This window comes from Taudactylus pleione, unplaced genomic scaffold (genome assembly GCF_031769625.1).
Source record: "Taudactylus pleione unplaced genomic scaffold, aTauple2 ptg000343l, whole genome shotgun sequence".
NCBI classification, from domain to species: Eukaryota; Metazoa; Chordata; class Amphibia; order Anura; family Myobatrachidae; genus Taudactylus; species Taudactylus pleione.
In genome coordinates, this window is record NW_028284744.1 from 877,914 (window position 1) to 898,807 (window position 20,894).

Sequence of the window (20,894 nt, forward strand, 5' to 3'; positions counted from 1 at the left end):
GGTGGGGGGGTTGGGGACACGTGATGTGTACAGGGAGGTGGGGGGGTTGGGGACACGTGATGTGTACAGGGAGGTGGGGGTGTAGGGGACACGTGATGTGTACAGAGAGGTGGGGGTGTTGGGGACACGTGATGTGTACAGAGAGGTGGGGGTGTTGGGGACACGTGATGTGTACAGGGAGGTGGGGGGGTTGGGGACACGTGATGTGTACAGGCAGGAGGGGGTGTTGGGGACACGTGATGTGTACAGGGAGGTGGGGTTGTAGGGGACACGTGATGTGTACAGGGAGGTGGGGGTGTAGGGGACACGTGATGTGTACAGGGAGGTGGGGGTGTAGGGGACACGTGATGTGTACAGGGAGGTGGGGGTGTTGGGGACACGTGATGTGTACAGGGAGGTGGGGGTGTAGGGGACACGTGATGTGTACAGGGAGGTGGGGGTGTTGGGGACACGTGATGTGTACAGGGAGGTGGGGGTGTTGGGGACACGTGATGTGTACAGGGAGGTGGGGGTGTAGGGGACACGTGATGTGTACAGGGAGGTGGGGGTGTTGGGGACACGTGATGTGTACAGGGAGGTGGGGGTGTAGGGGACACGTGATGTGTACAGGGAGGTGGGGGTGTTGGGGACACGTGATGTGTACAGGGAGGTGGGGGTGTTGGGGACACGTGATGTGTACAGGGAGGTGGGGGTGTAGGGGACACGTGATGTGTACAGGGAGGTGGGGGTGTAGGGGACACGTGATGTGTACAGGGAGGTGGGGGTGTAGGGGACACGTGATGTGTACAGGGAGGTGGGGGTGTAGGGGACACGTGATGTGTACAGGGAGGTGGGGGTGTAGGGGACACGTGATGTGTACAGGGAGGTGGGGGTGTTGGGGACACGTGATGTGTACAGGGAGGTGGGGGTGTTGGGGACACGTGATGTGTACAGGGAGGTGGGGGTGTAGGGGACACGTGATGTGTACAGGGAGGTGGGGGTGTTGGGGACACGTGATGTGTACAGGGAGGTGGGGGTGTAGGGGACACGTGATGTGTACAGGGAGGTGGGGGTGTAGGGGACACGTGATGTGTACAGGGAGGTGGGGGTGTTGGGGACACGTGATGTGTACAGGGAGGTGGGGGTGTAGGGGACACGTGATGTGTACAGGGAGGTGGGGGTGTAGGGGACACGTGATGTGTACAGGGAGGTGGGGGTGTAGGGGACACGTGATGTGTACAGGGAGGTGGGGGTGTAGGGGACACGTGATGTGTACAGGGAGGTGGGGGTGTTGGGGACACGTGATGTGTACAGGGAGGTGGGGGTGTTGGGGACACGTGATGTGTACAGGGAGGTGGGGGTGTTGGGGACACGTGATGTGTACAGGGAGGTGGGGGTGTAGGGGACACGTGATGTGTACAGGGAGGTGGGGGTGTAGGGGACACGTGATGTGTACAGGGAGGTGGGGGTGTAGGGGACACGTGATGTGTACAGGGAGGTGGGGGTGTAGGGGACACGTGATGTGTACAGGGAGGTGGGGGTGTAGGGGACACGTGATGTGTACAGGGAGGTGGGGGTGTAGGGGACACGTGATGTGTACAGGGAGGTGGGGGTGTTGGGGACACGTGATGTGTACAGGGAGGTGGGGGTGTAGGGGACACGTGATGTGTACAGGGAGGTGGGGGTGTAGGGGACACGTGATGTGTACAGGGAGGTGGGGGTGTTGGGGACACGTGTGTATATGGATGACACTATCATTATATCACAGTCTGATTGGGTCTGCAGCTCATGTGTCTCCATCTTCCCCTCGTGTCACCACTGGTCAGGGCGTTATATAGAATATGTTCCTCAGTATTATTAGGCTCACCTGACATCCTGTGCTCAGTAAAGAGCTCCGTAACCTTGCACAGGTCAGTATCAGACTTACTCCGACCATTGTCAGCTGTCCCTGTATGTCACTATAGCATGGCGCAGGACACTTCCCTGTCACGTGCTCCTGGTAACCATGGAGATAGAGGAGCAGACTTTATGATGTAAATACATTCCAAATGATGACGCCATCTTATTGTGGCCTCTAACGTCTACTGTAGTCAGCGCGATGTGGCTACGAGACAATGGCGGCCTCCATGTAATCTCTTAGAGATCACTTCCGGGGGAGCCAGTTTGTGGTTACACGTGGTGGAATCATGGACATGATGACGGAGGATGTTAGACAGTATCTGCTGCTACACCCAAACCTGCAGCTCATCCCCGGGAACAAGGTGACCGCGGCCGCTATATATGAGAAGGGGTACTGGGCAAGAGGGGGTGACATAGGGTCTGAGCCCTGAAGAGGGAGTGGTACCCGGGGATAGCCTGGCCAGAGAATATATACAGTGTATATACATAAGGAACCTGATAGATATATAGGGAATATATACAGTGTATATACATAAGGAACCTGATAGATATATAGGGAATATATACAGTGTATATACATAAGGAACCTGATAGATATATAGGGAATATATACAGTGTATATACATAAGGAACCTGATAGATATATAGAGAATATATACAGTGTATATACATAAGGAACCTGATAGATATATAGGGAATATATACAGTGTATATACATAAGGAACCTGATAGATATATAGGGAATATATACAGTGTATATACATAAGGAACCTGATAGATATATAGGGAATATATACAGTGTATATACATAAGGAACCTGATAGATATATAGGGAATATATACAGTGTATATACATAAGGAACCTGATAGATATATAGAGAATATATACAGTGTATATACATAAGGAACCTGATAGATATATAGGGAATATATACAGTGTATATACATAAGGAACCTGATAGATATATAGGGAATATATACAGTGTATATACATAAGGAACCTGATAGATATATAGGGAATATATACAGTGTATATACATAGGGACACTGATAGATATATAGGGAATATATACAGTGTATATACATAAGGAACCTGATAGATATATAGGGAATATATACAGTGTATATACATAAGGAACCTGATAGATATATAGGGAATATATACAGTGTATATACATAAGGAACCTGATAGATATATAGGGAATATATACAGTGTATATACATAAGGAACCTGATAGATATATAGAGAATATATACAGTGTATATACATAAGGAACCTGATAGATATATAGGGAATATATACAGTGTATATACATAAGGAACCTGATAGATATATAGGGAATATATACAGTGTATATACATAAGGAACCTGATAGATATATAGGGAATATATACAGTGTATATACATAAGGAACCTGATAGATATATAGGGAATATATACAGTGTATATACATAAGGAACCTGATAGATATATAGAGAATATATACAGTGTATATACATAAGGAACCTGATAGATATATAGGGAATATATACAGTGTATATACATAAGGAACCTGATATATAGGGAATATATACAGTGTATATACATAGGGACACTGATAGATATATAGGGAATATATACAGTGTATATACATAAGGAACCTGATAGATATATAGGGAATATATACAGTGTATATACATAAGGAACCTGATAGATATATAGGGAATATATACAGTGTATATACATAAGGAACCTGATAGATATATAGGGAATATATACAGTGTATATACATAAGGAACCTGATAGATATATAGGGAATATATACAGTGTATATGCATAAGGAACCTGATAGATATATAGGGAATATATACAGTGTATATGCATAAGGAACCTGATAGATATATAGGGAATATATACAGTGTATATACATAAGGAACCTGATGGATATATAGGGGATACATACAGTGTATATGCATAAGGAACCTGATAGATATATAGGGAATATATACAGTGTATATACATAAGGAACCTGATAGATATATAGGGGATATATACAGTGTATATACATAAGGAACCTGATAGATATATAGGGGATACATACAGTGTATATGCATAAGGAACCTGATAGATATATAGGGAATATATACAGTGTATATACATAAGGAACCTGATAGATATATAGGTAATATATACAGTGTACATACATAAGGAACCTGATAGATATATAGGGGATATGTACAGTGTATATACATAAGGAAACTGATAGATATATAGGGAATATATACAGTGTATATGCATAAGGAACCTGATAGATATATAGGGGATATATACAGTGTATATACATAAGGAACCTAATAGATATATAGGGAATATATACAGTGTATATACATAAGGAACCTGATAGATATATGAGGGATATATACAGTGTATATACATAAGGAACCTGATAGATATATAGGGAATATATACAGTGTATATACATGGGGACACCGATAGATATATAGAGAATATATACAGTGTATATACATAAGGAACCTGATAGATATATAGGGAATATATACAGTGTATATACATAAGGAACCTGATAGCTATATAGGGGATATATACAGTGTATATACATGGGGACACCGATAGATATATAGAGAATATATACAGTGTATATACATAAGGAACCTGATAGATATATAGAGAATATATACAGTGTATATACATGGGGACACCTATAGATATATAGGGAATATATACAGTGTATATACATAAGGAACCTGATAGATATATAGGGAATATATACAGTGTATATACATGGGGACACCGATAGATATATAGGGAATATATACAGTGTATATACATGGGGACACCGATGGATATATAGGGAATATATACAGTGTATATACATGGGGACACTGATAGATATATAGGGAATATATACAGTGTATATACATGGGGACACTGATAGATATATAGGGAATATATACAGTGTATATACATAAGGAACCTGATAGATATATAGAGAATATATACAGTGTATATACATAAGGAACCTGATAGATATATAGGGAATATATACAGTGTATATACATGGGGACACTGATAGATATATAGGGAATATATACAGTGTATATACATAAGGAACCTGATAGATATATAGAGAATATATACAGTGTATATACATAAGGAACCTGATAGATATATAGGGAATATATACAGTGTATATACATAGGGACACTGATAGATATATAGGGAATATATACAGTGTATATACATATGGAACCTGATAGATATATAGGGAATATATATAGTGTATATACATAAGGAACCTGATAGATATATTGGGAATATATACAGTGTATATACATAAGGAACCTGATAGATATATAGGGAATATATACAGTGTATATACATAAGGAACCTGATAGATATATAGGGAATATATACAGTGTATATACTGGGGACACTGATAGATATATAGGGAATATGTACAGTGTATATACATAGGGACACTGAGATATATATAGGGAATATATACATGGGGAAACTGATAGATATATAGGGAATATATACAGTGTATATACATAAGGAACCTGATAGATATATAGGGAATATATACATGGGGACACTGATAGATATATAGGGAATATATACAGTGTATATACATAGGGACACTGATAGATATATAGGGAATATATACATAGGGACACCGATAGATATATAGGGAATATATACATGGGGACACTGATAGATATATAGGGAATATATACATGGGGACACTGATAGATATATAGGGAATATATACATGGGGACACTGATAGATATATAGGGAATATATACAGTGTATATACATAGGGACACTGATAGATATATAGGGAATATATACAGTGTATATACATAGGGACACCGATAGATATATAGGGAATATATATAGTGTATATACATGGGGACACTGATAGATATATAGGGAATATATACAGTGTATATGCATAAGGACACTGATAGATATATAGGGAATATATACATGGGGACACTGATAGATATATAGGGAATATATACAGTGTATATACATAGGGACACTGATAGATATATAGGGAATATATACAGTGTATATACATAGGGACACCGATATATATATAGGGAATATATACAGTGTATATACATGGGGACACTGATAGATATATAGGGAATATATACAGTGTATATGCATAAGGACACTGATAGATATATAGGGAATATATACATAGGGACACTGATAGATATATAGGGAATATATACAGTGTATATACATAGGGACACTGATAGATATATAGGGATTATATACAGTGTATATACATAAGGAACCTGATAGATATATAGGGAATATATACAGTGTATATACATAAGGAACCTGATAGATATATAGGGAATATATACAGTGTATATACTGGGGACACTGATAGATATATAGGGAATATGTACAGTGTATATACATAGGGACACTGATAGATATATAGGGAATATATACATGGGGAAACTGATAGATATATAGGGAATATATACAGTGTATATACATAAGGAACCTGATAGATATATAGGGAATATATACAGTGTATATACTGGGGACACTGATAGATATATAGGGAATATATACAGTGTATATACATAAGGAACCTGATAGATATATAGGGAATATATACATAGGGACACTGATAGATATATAGGGATTATATACAGTGTATATACATAGGGACACTGATAGATATATAGGGAATATATACATAGGGACACTGATAGATATATAGGGAATATATACAGTGTATATACATAGGGACACCGATAGATCTATAGGGAATATATACAGTGTATATACATGGGGACACTGATAGATATATAGGGAATATATACAGTGTATATACATAGGGACACCAATAGATATAATGGGAATATATACATGGGGACACTGATAGATATATAGGGAATATATACAGTGTATATACATGGGGACACTGATAGATATATAGGGAATATATAAAGTGTATATACATAGGGACACCGATAGATATAATGGGAATATATACAGTGTATATACATGGGGACACTGATAGATATATAGGGAATATATACTGTGTATATACATAGGGACTCCGATAGATATAATGGGAATATATACAGTGTATATACTGGGGACACTGATAGATATATATTGAATATATACAGTGTATATACATAAGGAACCTGATAGATATATAGGGAATATATACATAGGGACACTGATAGATATATAGGGATTATATACAGTGTATATACATAGGGACACTGATAGATATATAGGGAATATATACATAGGGACACTGAAAGATATATAGGGAATATATACAGTGTATATACATAGGGACACCGATAGATCTATAGGGAATATATACAGTGTATATACATGGGGACACTGATAGATATATAGGGAATGTATACAGTGTATATACATAGGGACACCGATAGATAAAATGGGAATATATACATGGGGACACTGATAGATATATAGGGAATATATACAGTGTATATACATGGGGACACTGATAGATATATAGGGAATATATAAAGTGTATATACATAGGGACACCGATAGATATAATGGGAATATATACATGGGGACACTGATAGATATATAGGGAATATATACTGTGTATATACATAGGGACTCCGATAGATATAATGGGAATATATACAGTGTATATACTGGGGACACTGATAGATATATAGGGAATATATACAGTGTATATACATGGGGACACTGATATATAGGGAATATATACAGTGTATATACATAGGGACACTGATAGATTATATAGGGAATATATACAGTGTTTATGCATAAGGAACCTGATAGATATATTGGGAATATATATTCAGTGTATATACATAAGGAACCTGATAGATATATAGGTAATATATACAGTGTATATACATAGGGACACTGATAGATATATAGGGAATATATACAGTGTATATACATAAGGAATCTGATAGATATATAGGGAATATGTACAGTGTATATACATAGGGACACTGATAGATATATAGGGAATATATACAGTGTATATACATAGGGACACTGATAGATAGATATATAGGGAATATATACAGTGTATGTACATAGGGACACTGATAGATATATAGGGAATATATACAGTGTATTTACATGGGGACACTGATAGATTTACAGGGAATATATACATGGGGACACTGATATATAGGGAATATATACAGTGTATATACACAAGGAACCTGATAGATATATAGGGAATATATACAGTGTATATACATAAGGACACTGATAGATATAATTGGAATATATACAGTGTATATACATGGGGACACTGATAGATATATAGAGAATATATACAGTCTATGTACATAGGGATAACGATAGATATATAGAGAATATATACAGTGTATATACATAGGGACACTGATGGATATATAGAGAATATATACAGTGTATATACATAGGGACGCTGATAGATATATAGAGAATATATAAAGTGTATATACATAGGGACACTGATAGATATATAGGGAATATATACATAGGGACACCGATAGATATATTGGGAATATATACAGTGTATATACATAGGGACACTGATAGATTATATAGGGAATATATACAGTGTTTATGCATAAGGAACCTGATAGATATATTGGGAATATATACAGTGTATATACATAAGGAACCTGATAGATATATAGGTAATATATACAGTGTATATACATAGGGACACTGATAGATATATAGGGAATATATACAGTGTATATACATAAGGAATCTGATAGATATATAGGGAATATGTACAGTGTATATACATAGGGACACTGATAGATATATAGGGAATATATACAGTGTATATACATAGGGACACTGATAGATAGATATATAGGGAATATATACAGTGTATGTACATAGGGACACTGATAGATATATAGGGAATATATACATAGGGACACCGATAGATATATAGGGAATATATACATAGTGACACTGATAGATATATAGGGAATATATACAGTGTATATACATAGGGACAGTGATGACTGACTGCTCCTATTACTGTATAGTTACTGCTGTTTTCTAGGACACTCTCTGAATTCTTTTCTCCTAAATCCTCATCAGGTACCTGTGGGGAGATAAAGTACCAACTAATCAGCTCCTGTCTGCTTATGGGAAGTGGGGTCTATTTACTAAGCCTTGGATTGATAACGTACCAGCCAATCAGCTTTTAACTGCCATGTTACAGGCAAAATGACAGGAGCTGATTGGTTGGTACTTTATCTCCGATCAATCTCCCCCCCAAATCCTTCTGGCCATTGGAATTAAACGTACGCAGACTGCCTTTACCTATGGGAGATATCGGGGTAACAGTGTGGTTTACAGTGGTTGAGTTCTTGCCAAAGGCTCTTGGACAGAAAATAGTAAGATGATGAAAATGGGACACTTTTTATTATAGTCCATTTTGGGACATCATTATTAAGTTATATATGACATTATGTGTGGGCTGTATGAGCTGGTCACACAGCAGTGTTGGCCTGGGGTCAGCTGGCTGTGTGTAGGATAACATATATGACGTTATGTGTGGGCTGTATTATCCGGTCACACAGTAGTGTTGGCCTGGGGTCAGTGGGCTGTGTGTAGGAGAACATATATGACGTTATGTGTGGGCTGTATGATCCGGTAACACAGTAGTGTTGGCCTGGAGTCAGCTGGCTGTGTGTTGAAGAACATATATGACGTTATGTGTGGGCTGTATTATCCGGTCACACAGTAGTGTTGGCCTGGGGTCAGTGGGCTGTGTGTAGGAGAGCATATATGACGTTGTGTGGGCTGTATGATCCGTTCACACAGTAGTGTTGGCCTGGAGTCAGCGGGCTGTGTGAGTGTAGGGGGAGAACATATGTGACGTTATGTGTGGACTGTGCAGAGGCTCTTGGTGGGCTTTATGATCCGGTCACACAGCAGTGTTGGCCTGTTGTCAGCAGTCTGTATGAGTATAAGAGGAGAACATATGTGACGTTATATGGGGAGTTAATTGGGTAGAATAGCTTATGGAGGTTATGTGGATGGTCCGGGGATTTGATAAGCCGCCTGAAGAGTAATTATTAGAGAAGGCTGGAAGGTTTGGAGACTTGAAGAAAGTCTTGTTGTGTGTAGGAGGGCATTCCACAGAGTGGGTGCAGTCCATAAAGATTTCTGTAACTAACATTGGAGAGCATAGGCACTTTACATTTACTGGTAAAAGGCTCTAGCGCCTCACGCTCTGTACCCCAGTGGGTGGGATTTTGTCTAATAAAGCCTTAAAGGAGAAGCCAGGAGAAGATAATCCCCAAAACTATTTTTACTACCCAGAACAACTATGTAAATGAGTCTCCTCCTAATAGGCTACAAGAAAAGGAGTAAGTAATCCAATTGTCTCTATGATCTGTTGGAGGACACTGGTGACGTTGTGTCCCAAAAACCAGGTGCCACCTTGGCACAACTGAGGTGGAAGGGAGGTTGGCACAACTGAGGTGGAAGGAAGGTTACAGAACAACATAAAGCCCCTTGCTGTGCTCTACAGAGAAGTCTCAGTTCTTGAGGATTCCTCAGAAAGGTGGAGGAGGGAAGGAACCTGCTTTGCCCAACGAAAAGAGCAGCTGGTATAAAAAAACATTTCGCTCAGACAGGCTCAACCTTTCGATGGAACTCCCTTCCAGTACGCGAGTTGTTGGACCTCCACATGTAACATCTGATTGGCCACAAAATCATTTATAGTGACAACTTTGTCAGGTAAATATGACTGATGTCCCAAACCAGACCTTTCCCTGGAGATAATTCCCTAATCTGATCTGAAGGAACAATGAAGGATGATGGAGAGGTCCAATGACAAAGTGAGAGTGCTTTGCAGACACACAGATCAGAGCAGTTTTCAGAGTGATGTTAGGTTGACTGCAGAAAAGCAGCAGCTGTTCATGTGTCTGACTTTGGCGGGCTTGCCACTGAGAAATATAGGGAGAGCTTCTTCCCCTCCCGAGGGCCCAGCAGTGTGATGGCAGCCATCTATGAGTACGACCACCCCAAAGAACAAACCCTGCCTAGTGTGGTGCTGACTGAGCGCCAGGGACATTGATCTTACTCCTCTTGTGCAGGTGTGGGTGTGCCCACGACGTGCACCTACCTTACTGTCACTACTCCAGGTGCAGAGTTTGGTCCTGATGGCTGTCGTTACAGGAGTCCCGGGCACTACTTTTGTCACTAGTGTCCAAATTCCATCTAGCCAATGCGCCACCAGCCACTATTGGTGTCGATCGTGGCACCTCCACAGCCAGTTTATCTCTATCTAGTGATACCGAACAAAGTAATCAAAAATAAAATATAAAGTATAAATAAATAGGTTTAGTGGCCATAAAGCAAGCACCCAACTCCTGAGGTCATTCCACAAAATGAAGTTCCATGGCTGTCACTGGGGTATAGAGGGGGAAGAGCTTGAACATTTTGCTGGTAATTATAAATTACCCAGTCTCCTGTCCCCATGCTAGGTATCCCATGGTAAAGCATTATCCTCCCGTGGATGAATAGTCATCACTAATAGTGGGTGCATTTATAAAACATATGTTCATAAGAAAGTAGTATCTGCTATGGGTAACACCACCTTTTGCCTGTGCCCCAGTTGTTATAAATGTGGCTTAGTCTCTCCACGGAACATTTAGTATGACACTGCATTTTTTTCTCTTCAATACTTCTGGCAAAGTTAACATTTTAATATCGCATAAAATATATGCACGTATAATACAATATCAATATAATGGTGAATATAATCAGGGAATACATCCTAAAAAGGAAAATAGGGTTAGGGTAATGCAATTTAGGGAAAGTGGCTGGGAGATAATAAAATGGCGAGATCCAGGAGATGCCCATGAGAGACGTTATCCGTCAGGAAAGATGGGCATGAAATGAAGAAAACGAAGCATGATTTTTAATGTACCATAGCCAAGTTTCCCAAGTTTTGGTGTACAAATTTGATGAGTTATGGAGAACACTGGTCATGAATGTAATTGTATAAAAGTTCCGTATTCTTTGTAACATGGCGAGAGGCTACTTCCCTCCCGCTGCAATCTGGCACATGGCAGGTGACAGAATATGTTTGTTTTGTTTGCGCATAGCACCTGGAGCCCCCAAAGAGAGAAGGATGAACCTAGAAGAAAAAAAAAACTGAGTTTAACAAGTTTATGAAACCCTACCAGAGGGCTAAAAGTTTAGGGCAGTGCCACCAAATATAAGCAAACATTCTTTCTACAAGACCGTCTATCCAACATCTGCTAGACAAATCAGGATTCATTTTGTGGAGTCCTATTAGTATGTAATACCAATGGTTTAATAGTTTATAATGTTTTATTTTTATTATTACACATATTGAACTTGTGGCAGCATTTTGACAGATTTCTTGCTGCCCAAAGTCTCTCCCTGGTTCGCCTCCCAGTCTAGTTCATGACGGCCTTTTGGGTTTTCCCCAGTGGATTTAAGTTCAGCATACAATGTATAGACTTGTCCTTTCATAGAGGAGAGGCTTGCCTTCGACTAAGGGGTCTATTTACTAAGCAGTGTTAGGGGACAGAGTGAAAAGTGATAAGGTGCCAGCCAATTAGCTCCAAACTGTCATTTTTCAAACACAGCTGTGAAATGACAGTTGGGAGCTGATTGGCTGGTACCTTATCACTTTCTTATCACTTTTCACTCTGTCTTCTAACACTGCTTAGTAAATAGACCCCTAAGAATTGGTTAAAGACCTACAGGTCAAGCAGCTTTGATGGCACTGTGATGATGTCAGCTGCAAAGTTCTTATGGAGTATCCTGAACTTAAGGTGGCCACACACATAGCGCTGTGCTCAAGATCAGCCGATGTGTACGATTTCCCTTGAAACTCTCCCCGGCAGCTCTGCCCATGGTTTGGTGCCCAATCTTCATACGATCTCTCCTGCAGTCAGACTGTCACAGAGCATCGCCTCCTAGATTGTCAGATCTTCCCTACAGCACGGCAGATCTGACCGTGTGATGTGCGCCCAGCGGGAACTCGCGATTTACTCTCAATTTGACCATATTTTACATGATCTGTCGTTCCAATGTGTCGGAATCGGCCAGATCAGATAAAATATTGCTATGTGTGGGGCCAGCAATAGCCTGTACCTGTTATTTGTTAAGCACCACAAGGTGTACACAGCGCCATACAAGAGGTAGACATAAAAGCAAAGCATAAACACAATGCCTATTATTATTATTGTCATCACTTATAAGGCGCCATAAGTGTTCCGCAGCACCTTACACAGTACATAAACAAATAATTAAACAGCGACTTACAATACAAAGCAGGACACGGATAATAGACATTGTTATATTAGCGACCTTTACACCCACATAAGCAGCCAAGTATTAGTTGCCCTAGTGGGGAGTTATAGATTAATGAAATTACAGTAGGGAGAAGCACAAGAGGCTAGAGGGCCCTGCTCGAAAGAGCTTACATTCTATAAGGGAGGGGCAGACAAACAGGGGTGACACAGATGGGGTAGATAGTGAGGAAGGAGCATGGAGCAGAGGGTTAGGATATGAGCTGTGGAATGTGAGAGGCAGACAGACAGGGGTGACACAGATGGGGTAGATAGTGAGGAAGGAGCATGGAGCAGGGGGTTAGGATATGTACTGTGGAATGTGAGGGGCAGACAGACAGGGGTGACACAGATGGGGTAGATAGTGAGGAAGGAGCATGGAGCAGGGGGTTAGGATATGTACTGTGGAATGTGAGGGGCAGACAGACAGGGGTGACACAGATGGGGTAGATAGTGAGGAAGGAGCATGGAGCAGGGGGTTAGGATATGTGCTGTGGAATGTGAGGGGCAGACAGACAGGGGTGACACAGATGGGGTAGATAGTGAGGAAGGAGCATGGAGCAGGGGGTTAGGATATGTACTGTGGAATGTGAGGGGCAGACAGACGGGTGACACTGATGGGGTAGATAGTGAGGAAGAAGCATGGAGCAGGGGGATAGGATATGAGCTGTGGAATGTGAGGGGCAGACAGACAGGGGTGACACAGATGGGGTAGATAGTGAGGAAGGAGCATGGAGCAGGGGGTTAGGATATGTGCTGTGGAATGTGAGGGGCAGACAGACAGGGGTGACACAGATGGGGTAGATAGTGAGGAAGGAGCATGGAGCAGGGGGTTAGGATATGTGCTGTGGAATGTGAGGGGCAGACAGACAGGGGTGACACAGATGGGGTAGATAGTGAGGATGGAGCAGGGGGTTAGGATATGTGCTGTGGAATGTGAGGGGCAGACAGACAGGGGTGACACAGATGGGGTAGATAGTGAGGAAGGAGCATGGAGCAGGGGGTTAGGATATGTGCTGTGGAATGTGAGGGGCAGACAGACGGGTGACACAGGTGGGGTAGATAGTGAGGAAGGAGCATGGAGCAGGGGGTTAGGATATGTGCTGTGGAATGTGAGGGGCAGACAGACAGGGGTGACCCAGATGGGGTAGATAGTGAGGAAGGAGCATGGAGCAGGAGGTTAGGATATGAGCTGTGGAATGTGAGGGGCAGACAGACAGGGGTGACACAGATGGGGTAGATAGTGAGGAAGGAGCATGGAGCAGGGGGTTAGGATATGTGCTGTGGAATGTGAGGGGCAGACAGACAGGGGTGACACAGATGGGGTAGATAGTGAGGAAGGAGCATGGAGCAGGGGGTTAGAATATGTGCTGTGGAATGTGAGGGGCAGACAGACAGGGGTGACACAGATGGGGTAGATAGTGAGGAAGGAGCAGGGGGTTAGGATATGTGCTGGGGAATGTGAGGGGCAGAGAGACAGGGGTGACACAGCTGGGGTAGATAGTGAGGAAGGAGCATGGAGCAGGGGGTTAGAATATGTGCTGTGGAATGTGAGGGGCAGACATACAGGGGTGACACAGATGGGGTAGATAGTGAGGAAGGAGCATGGAGCAGGGGGTTAGGATATGAGCTGTGGAATGTGAGGGACAGACAGGGGTGACACAGATGGGGTAGATAGTGAGGAAGGAGCATGGAGCAGGGGGTTAGGATATGTGCTGTGGAATGTGAGGGGCAGACAGACAGGGTTGACACAGATGGGGTAGATAGTGAGGAAGGAGCATGGAGCAGGGGGTTAGAATATGTGCTGTGGAATGTGAGGGGCAGACAGGGGTGACACAGATGGGGTAGATAGTGAGGAAGGAGAATGGAGCAGGGAGTTAGGATATGAGCTGTGGAATGTGAGGAGCAGACAGACAGGGGTGACACAGATGGGGTAGATAGTGAGGAAGGAGCATGGAGCAGGGGGTTAGGATATGTGCTGTGGAATGTGAGGGGCAGACAGGGGTGACACAGATGAGGTAGATAGTGAGGAAGGAGCAATGGAGCAGAGGGTTAGGATATGTGCTGTGGAATGTGAGGGGCAGACAGACAGGGGTGACACAGATGGGGTAGATAGTGAGGAAGGAGCAGGGGGTTAGGATATGTGCTGTGGAATGTGAGGGGCAGACAGACAGGGGTGACACAGATGGGGTAGATAGTGAGGAAGGAGCATGGAGCAGGGGGTTAGGATATGAGCTGTGGAATGTGAGGGGCAGACAGACAGGGGTGACACAGATATGGGCTAGATAGTGAGGAAGGAGCATGGAGCAGGGGGCTAGGACATGAGCTGTGGAATGCGAGGGGCAGACAGACAGGGGTGACACAGATGGGGTAGATAGTGAGGCAGGAGCATGGAGCAGGGGGTTAGGATATGTGCTGTGGAATGTGAGGGGCAGACAGGGGTGACACAGATGGGGTAGATAGTGAGGAAGGAGCATGGAGCAGTGGGTTAGGATATGTGCTGTGGAATGTGAGGGGCAGACAGACAGGGGTGACACAGATGGGGTAGATAGTGGGGAAGGAGCATGGAGCAGGGGGTTAGGATATGAGCTGTGGAATGTGAGGAGCAGACAGACGGGTGACACAGATGGGGTAGATAGTGAGGAAGGAGCATGGAGCAGGGGGTTAGGATATGTACTGTGGAATGTGAGGGGCAGACAGACAGGGGTGACACAGATGGGGTAGATAGTGAGGAAGGAGCATGGAGCAGGGGGTTAGGATATGTACTGTGGAATGTGAGGGGCAGACAGACAGGGGTGACACAGATGGGGTAGATAGTGAGGAAGGAGCATGGAGCAGGGGGTGAGGATATGTGCTGTGGAATGTGAGGGGCAGACAGACAGGGGTGACACAGATGGGGTAGATAGTGAGGAAGGAGCATGGAGCAGGGGGTTAGGATATGTACTGTGGAATGTGAGGGGCAGACAGACAGGGGTGACACTGATGGGGTAGATAGTGAGGAAGAAGCATGGAGCAGGGGGATAGGATATGAGCTGTGGAATGTGAGGGGCAGACAGACAGGGGTGACACAGATGGGGTAGATAGTGAGGAAGGAGCATGGAGCAGGGGGTTAGGATATGTGCTGTGGAATGTGAGGGGCAGACAGACAGGGGTGACACAGATGGGGTAGATAGTGAGGAAGGAGCATGGAGCAGGGGGTTAGGATATGTGCTGTGGAATGTGAGTGGCAGACAGACAGGGGTGACACAGATGGGGTAGATAGTGAGGAAGGAGCATGGAGCAGGGGGTTAGGATATGTGCTGTGGAATGTGAGGGGCAGACAGACGGGTGACACAGGTGGGGTAGATAGTGAGGAAGGAGCATGGAGCAGGGGGTTAGGATATGTGCTGTGGAATGTGAGGGGCAGACAGACAGGGGTGACCCAGATGGGGTAGATAGTGAGGAAGGAGCAGGGGGTTAGGATATGAGCTGTGGAATGTGAGGGGCAGACAGACAGGGGTGACACAGATGGGGTAGATAGTGAGGAAGGAGCATGGAGCAGGGGGTTAGGATATGCGCTGTGGAATGTGAGGGGCAGACAGACAGGGGTGACACAGATGGGGTAGATAGTGAGGAAGGAGCATGGAGCAGGGGGTTAGAATATGTGCTGTGGAATGTGAGGTGCAGACAGACAGGGGTGACACAGATGGGGTAGATAGTGAGGAAGGAGCAGGGGGTTAGGATATGTGCTGGGGAATGTGAGGGGCAGAGAGACAGGGGTGACACAGATGGGGTAGATAGTGAGGATGGAGCAGGGGGTTAGAATATGTGCTGTGGAATGTGAGGGGCAGACATACAGGGGTGACACAGATGGGGTAGATAGTGAGGAAGGAGCATGGAGCAGGGGGTTAGGATATGTACTGTGGAATGTGAGGGTCAGACAGACAGGGGTGACACAGATGGGGTAGATAGTGAGGAAGGAGCATGGAGCAGGGGGTGAGGATATGTGCTGTGGAATGTGAGGGGCAGACAGACAGGGGTGACACAGATGGGGTAGATAGTGAGGAAGGAGCAGGGGGTTAGGATATGTACTGTGGAATGTGAGGGGCAGACAGACAGGGGTGACACAGATGGGGTAGATAGTGAGGAAGGAGCATGGAGCAGGGGGTTAGGATATGTGCTGTGGAATGTGAGGGGCAGACAGACAGGGGTGACACAGATGGGGTAGATAGTGAGGAAGGAGCAGGGGGTTAGGATATGTGCTGTGGAATGTGAGGGACAGACAGGGGTGACACAGATGGGGTAGATAGTGAGGAAGGAGCATGGAGCAGGGGGTTAGGATATGTGCTGTGGAATGTGAGGGGCAGACAGACGGGTGACACAGGTGGGGTAGATAGTGAGGAAGGAGCATGGAGCAGGGGGTTAGGATATGTGCTGTGGAATGTGAGGGGCAGACAGACAGGGGTGACCCAGATGGGGTAGATAGTGAGGAAGGAGCAGGGGGTTAGGATATGAGCTGTGGAATGTGAGGGGCAGACAGACAGGGGTGATACAGATGGGGTAGATAGTGAGGAAGGAGCATGGAGCAAGGGGTTAGGATATGCGCTGTGGAATGTGAGGGGCAGACAGACAGGGGTGACACAGATGGGGTAGATAGTGAGGAAGGAGCATGGAGCAGGGGGTTAGAATATGTGCTGTGGAATGTGAGGGGCAGACAGACAGGGGTGACACAGATGGGGTAGATAGTGAGGAAGGAGCAGGGGGTTAGGATATGTGCTGGGGAATGTGAGGGGCAGAGAGACAGGGGTGACACAGATGGGGTAGATAGTGAGGAAGGAGCATGGAGCAGGGGGTTAGAATATGTGCTGTGGAATGTGAGGGGCAGACATACAGGGGTGACACAGATGGGGTAGATAGGAAGGAGCAGGGGGTTAGGATATGAGCTGTGGAATGTGAGGGACAGACGGGTGACACAGATGGGGTAGATAGTGAGGAAGGAGCATGGAGCAGGGGGTTAGGATATGTGCTGTGGAATGTGAGGGGCAGACAGACAGGCTTGACACAGATGGGGTAGATAGTGAGGAAGGAGCATGGAACAGGGGGTTAGAATATGTGCTGTGGAATGTGAGGGGCAGACAGGGGTGACACAGATGGGGTAGATAGTGAGGAAGGAGAATGGAGCAGGGAGTTAGGATATGAGCTGTGGAATGTGAGGGGCAGACAGACAGGGGTGACACAGCTGGGGTAGATAGTGAGGAAGGAGCATGGAGCAGGGGGTTAGGATATGTGCTGTGGAATGTGAGGGGCAGACAGGGGTGACACAGATGAGGTAGATAGTGAGGATGGCGCATGGAGCAGAGGGTTAGGATATGTGCTGTGGAATGTGAGGGGCAGACAGACAGGGGTGACACAGATGGGGTAGATAGTGAGGAAGGAGCAGGGGGTTAGGATATGAGCTGTGGAATGTGAGGAGCAGACAGACGGGTGACACAGATGGGGTAGATAGTGAGGAAGGAGCATGGAGCAGGGGGTTAGGATATGAGCTGTGGAATGTGAGGGGCAGACAGACGGGTGACACAGATGGGGTAGATAGTGAGGAAGGAGCATGGAGCAGGGGGCTAGGACATGAGCTGTGGAATGCGAGGGGCAGACAGACAGGGGTGACACAGATGGGGTAGATAGTGAGGAAGGAGCAGGGGGTTAGGATATGTACTGTGGAATGTGAGGGGCAGACAGACAGGGGTGACACAGATGGGGTAGATAGTGAGGAAGGAGCATGAAGCAGGGGGTTAGAATATGTGCTGTGGAATGTGAGGGGCAGAGAGACAGGGGTGACACAGATGGGGTAGATAGTGAGGAAGGAGCATGGAGAAGGGGGTTAGAATATGTGCTGTGGAATGTGAGGGGCAGACAGGGGTGACACAGATGGGGTAGATAGTGAGGAAGGAGCATGGAGCAGGGGGTTAGAATATGTGCTGTGGAATGTGTGGGGCAGACAGACAGGGGTGACACAGATGGGGTAGATAGTGAGGAAGGAGCATGGAGCAGTGGGTTAGGATATGAGATGTGGAATGTGAGGGGCAGACAGACAGGGGTGACACAGATGGGGTAGATAGTGAGGAAGGAGCATGGAGCAGGGGGTTAGGATATGTGCTGTGAAATGTGAGGAGCAGACAGACAGGGGTGACACAGATGGGGTAGATAGTGAGGAAGGAGCATGGAGCAGTGGGTTAGGATATGAGATGTGGAATGTGAGGGGCAGACAGACAGGGGTGACACAGATGGGGTATATAGTGAGGAAGGATCATGGAGCAGGGGGTTAGGATATGTGCTGTGGAATGTGAGGGGCAGACAGACAGGGGTGACACAGCTGGGGTAGATAGTGAGGAAGGAGCATGGAGCAGGGGGTTAGGATATGTGCTGTGGAATGTGAGGGGCAGACAGAGAGGGGTGACACAGATGGGGTAGATAGTGAGGAAGGAGCAGGGGGTTAGGATATGTGCTGTGGAATGTGAGGGGCAGACAGAAAGGGGTGACACAGGTAGGGTAGATAGTGAGGAAGGAGCATGGAGCAGAGGGTTAGGATATGTGCTTTGGAATGTGAGGGGCAGACAGACAGGGGTGACACAGATGGGGTAGATAGTGAGGAAGGAGCATGGAGCAGAGGGTTAGGATATGTGCTGTGGAATGTGAGGGGTAGACAGACAGGGGTGACACAGATGGGGTATATAGTGAGGAAGGAGCATGGAGCAGGGGGTTAGGATATGTGCTGTGGAATGTGAGGGGCAGACAGACAGGGGTGACACAGATGGGGTAGATAGTGAGGAAGGAGCATGGAGCAGGGGGTTAGGATATGTACTGTGGAATGTGAGGGGCAGACAGACAGGGGTGACACAGATGGGGTAGATAGTGAGGAAGGAGCATGGAGCAGGGGGTTAGAATATGTGCTGTGGAATGTGAGGGGCAGACAGGGGTGACAGATGGGGTAGATAGTGAGGAAGGAGCATGGAGCAGGGGGTTAGGATATGTGCTGTGAAATGTGAGGAGCAGACAGACAGGGGTGACACAGATGGGGTAGATAGTGAGGAAGGAGCATGGAGCAGTGGGTTAGGATATGAGATGTGGAATGTGAGGGGCAGACAGACAGGGGTGACACAGATGGGGTATATAGTGAGGAAGGAGCATGGAGCAGGGGGTTAGGATATGTGCTGTGGAATGTGAGGGGCAGACAGACAGGGGTGACACAGCTGGGGTAGATAGTGAGGAAGGAGCAGGGGGTTAGGATATGTGCTGTGGAATGTGAGGGGCAGATAGACAGGGGTGACACAGATGGGGTAGATAGTAAGGAAGGAGCATGGAGCAGGGGGTTAGGATATGTGCTGTGGAATGTGAGGAGCAGACAGACAGGGGTGACACAGATGGGGTAGATAGTGAGGAAGGAGTATGGTGTAGGGGGTTAGGATATGAGCTGTGGAATGTGAGGGGCAGACAGACAGGGGTGACACAGATGGGGTAGATAATGAGGAAGGAGCATGGAGCATGGGGTTAGGATATGTGCTGTGGAATGTGAGGGGCAGACAGACAGGGGTGACACAGATGGGGTAGATAGTGATGAAGGAGCATGGAGCAGGGGGTTAGGATATGTACTGTGGAATGTGAGGGGCAGACAGACAGGGGT

General features: G+C 45.0%; 2 protein-coding genes across 4 annotated transcripts in view; one reads left to right on the forward strand and one right to left on the reverse strand.

Moving 5' to 3' along the window:
• The window catches only part of SURF1 (SURF1 cytochrome c oxidase assembly factor), a 143,807-nt gene extending 141,758 nt beyond the window's left edge, over positions 1 to 2,049 (reverse strand). The window contains exon 1 of one of the 2 annotated variants that reach the window (XM_088443995.1): positions 1,847 to 2,043. In XM_088443995.1, the coding sequence (XP_088300121.1) occupies positions 1,847 to 1,915 (69 nt within the window). In that variant the 5' untranslated portion in view covers positions 1,916 to 2,043. Of the gene's footprint in view, positions 1 to 1,846 lie in introns of both variants that reach the window. The other variant, XM_088443996.1, reaches the window with a different exon arrangement.
• A 62-nt stretch (positions 2,050 to 2,111) lies between these two features.
• SURF2 (surfeit 2) overlaps positions 2,112 to 20,894 on the forward strand; it is a 95,649-nt gene continuing 76,866 nt past the window's right edge. The window contains exon 1 of one of the 2 annotated variants that reach the window (XM_088443998.1): positions 2,112 to 2,240. In XM_088443998.1, the coding sequence (XP_088300124.1) occupies positions 2,166 to 2,240 (75 nt within the window). In that variant the 5' untranslated portion in view covers positions 2,112 to 2,165. The remainder of the gene's footprint in view (positions 2,241 to 20,894) is intronic. The other variant, XM_088443997.1, reaches the window with a different exon arrangement.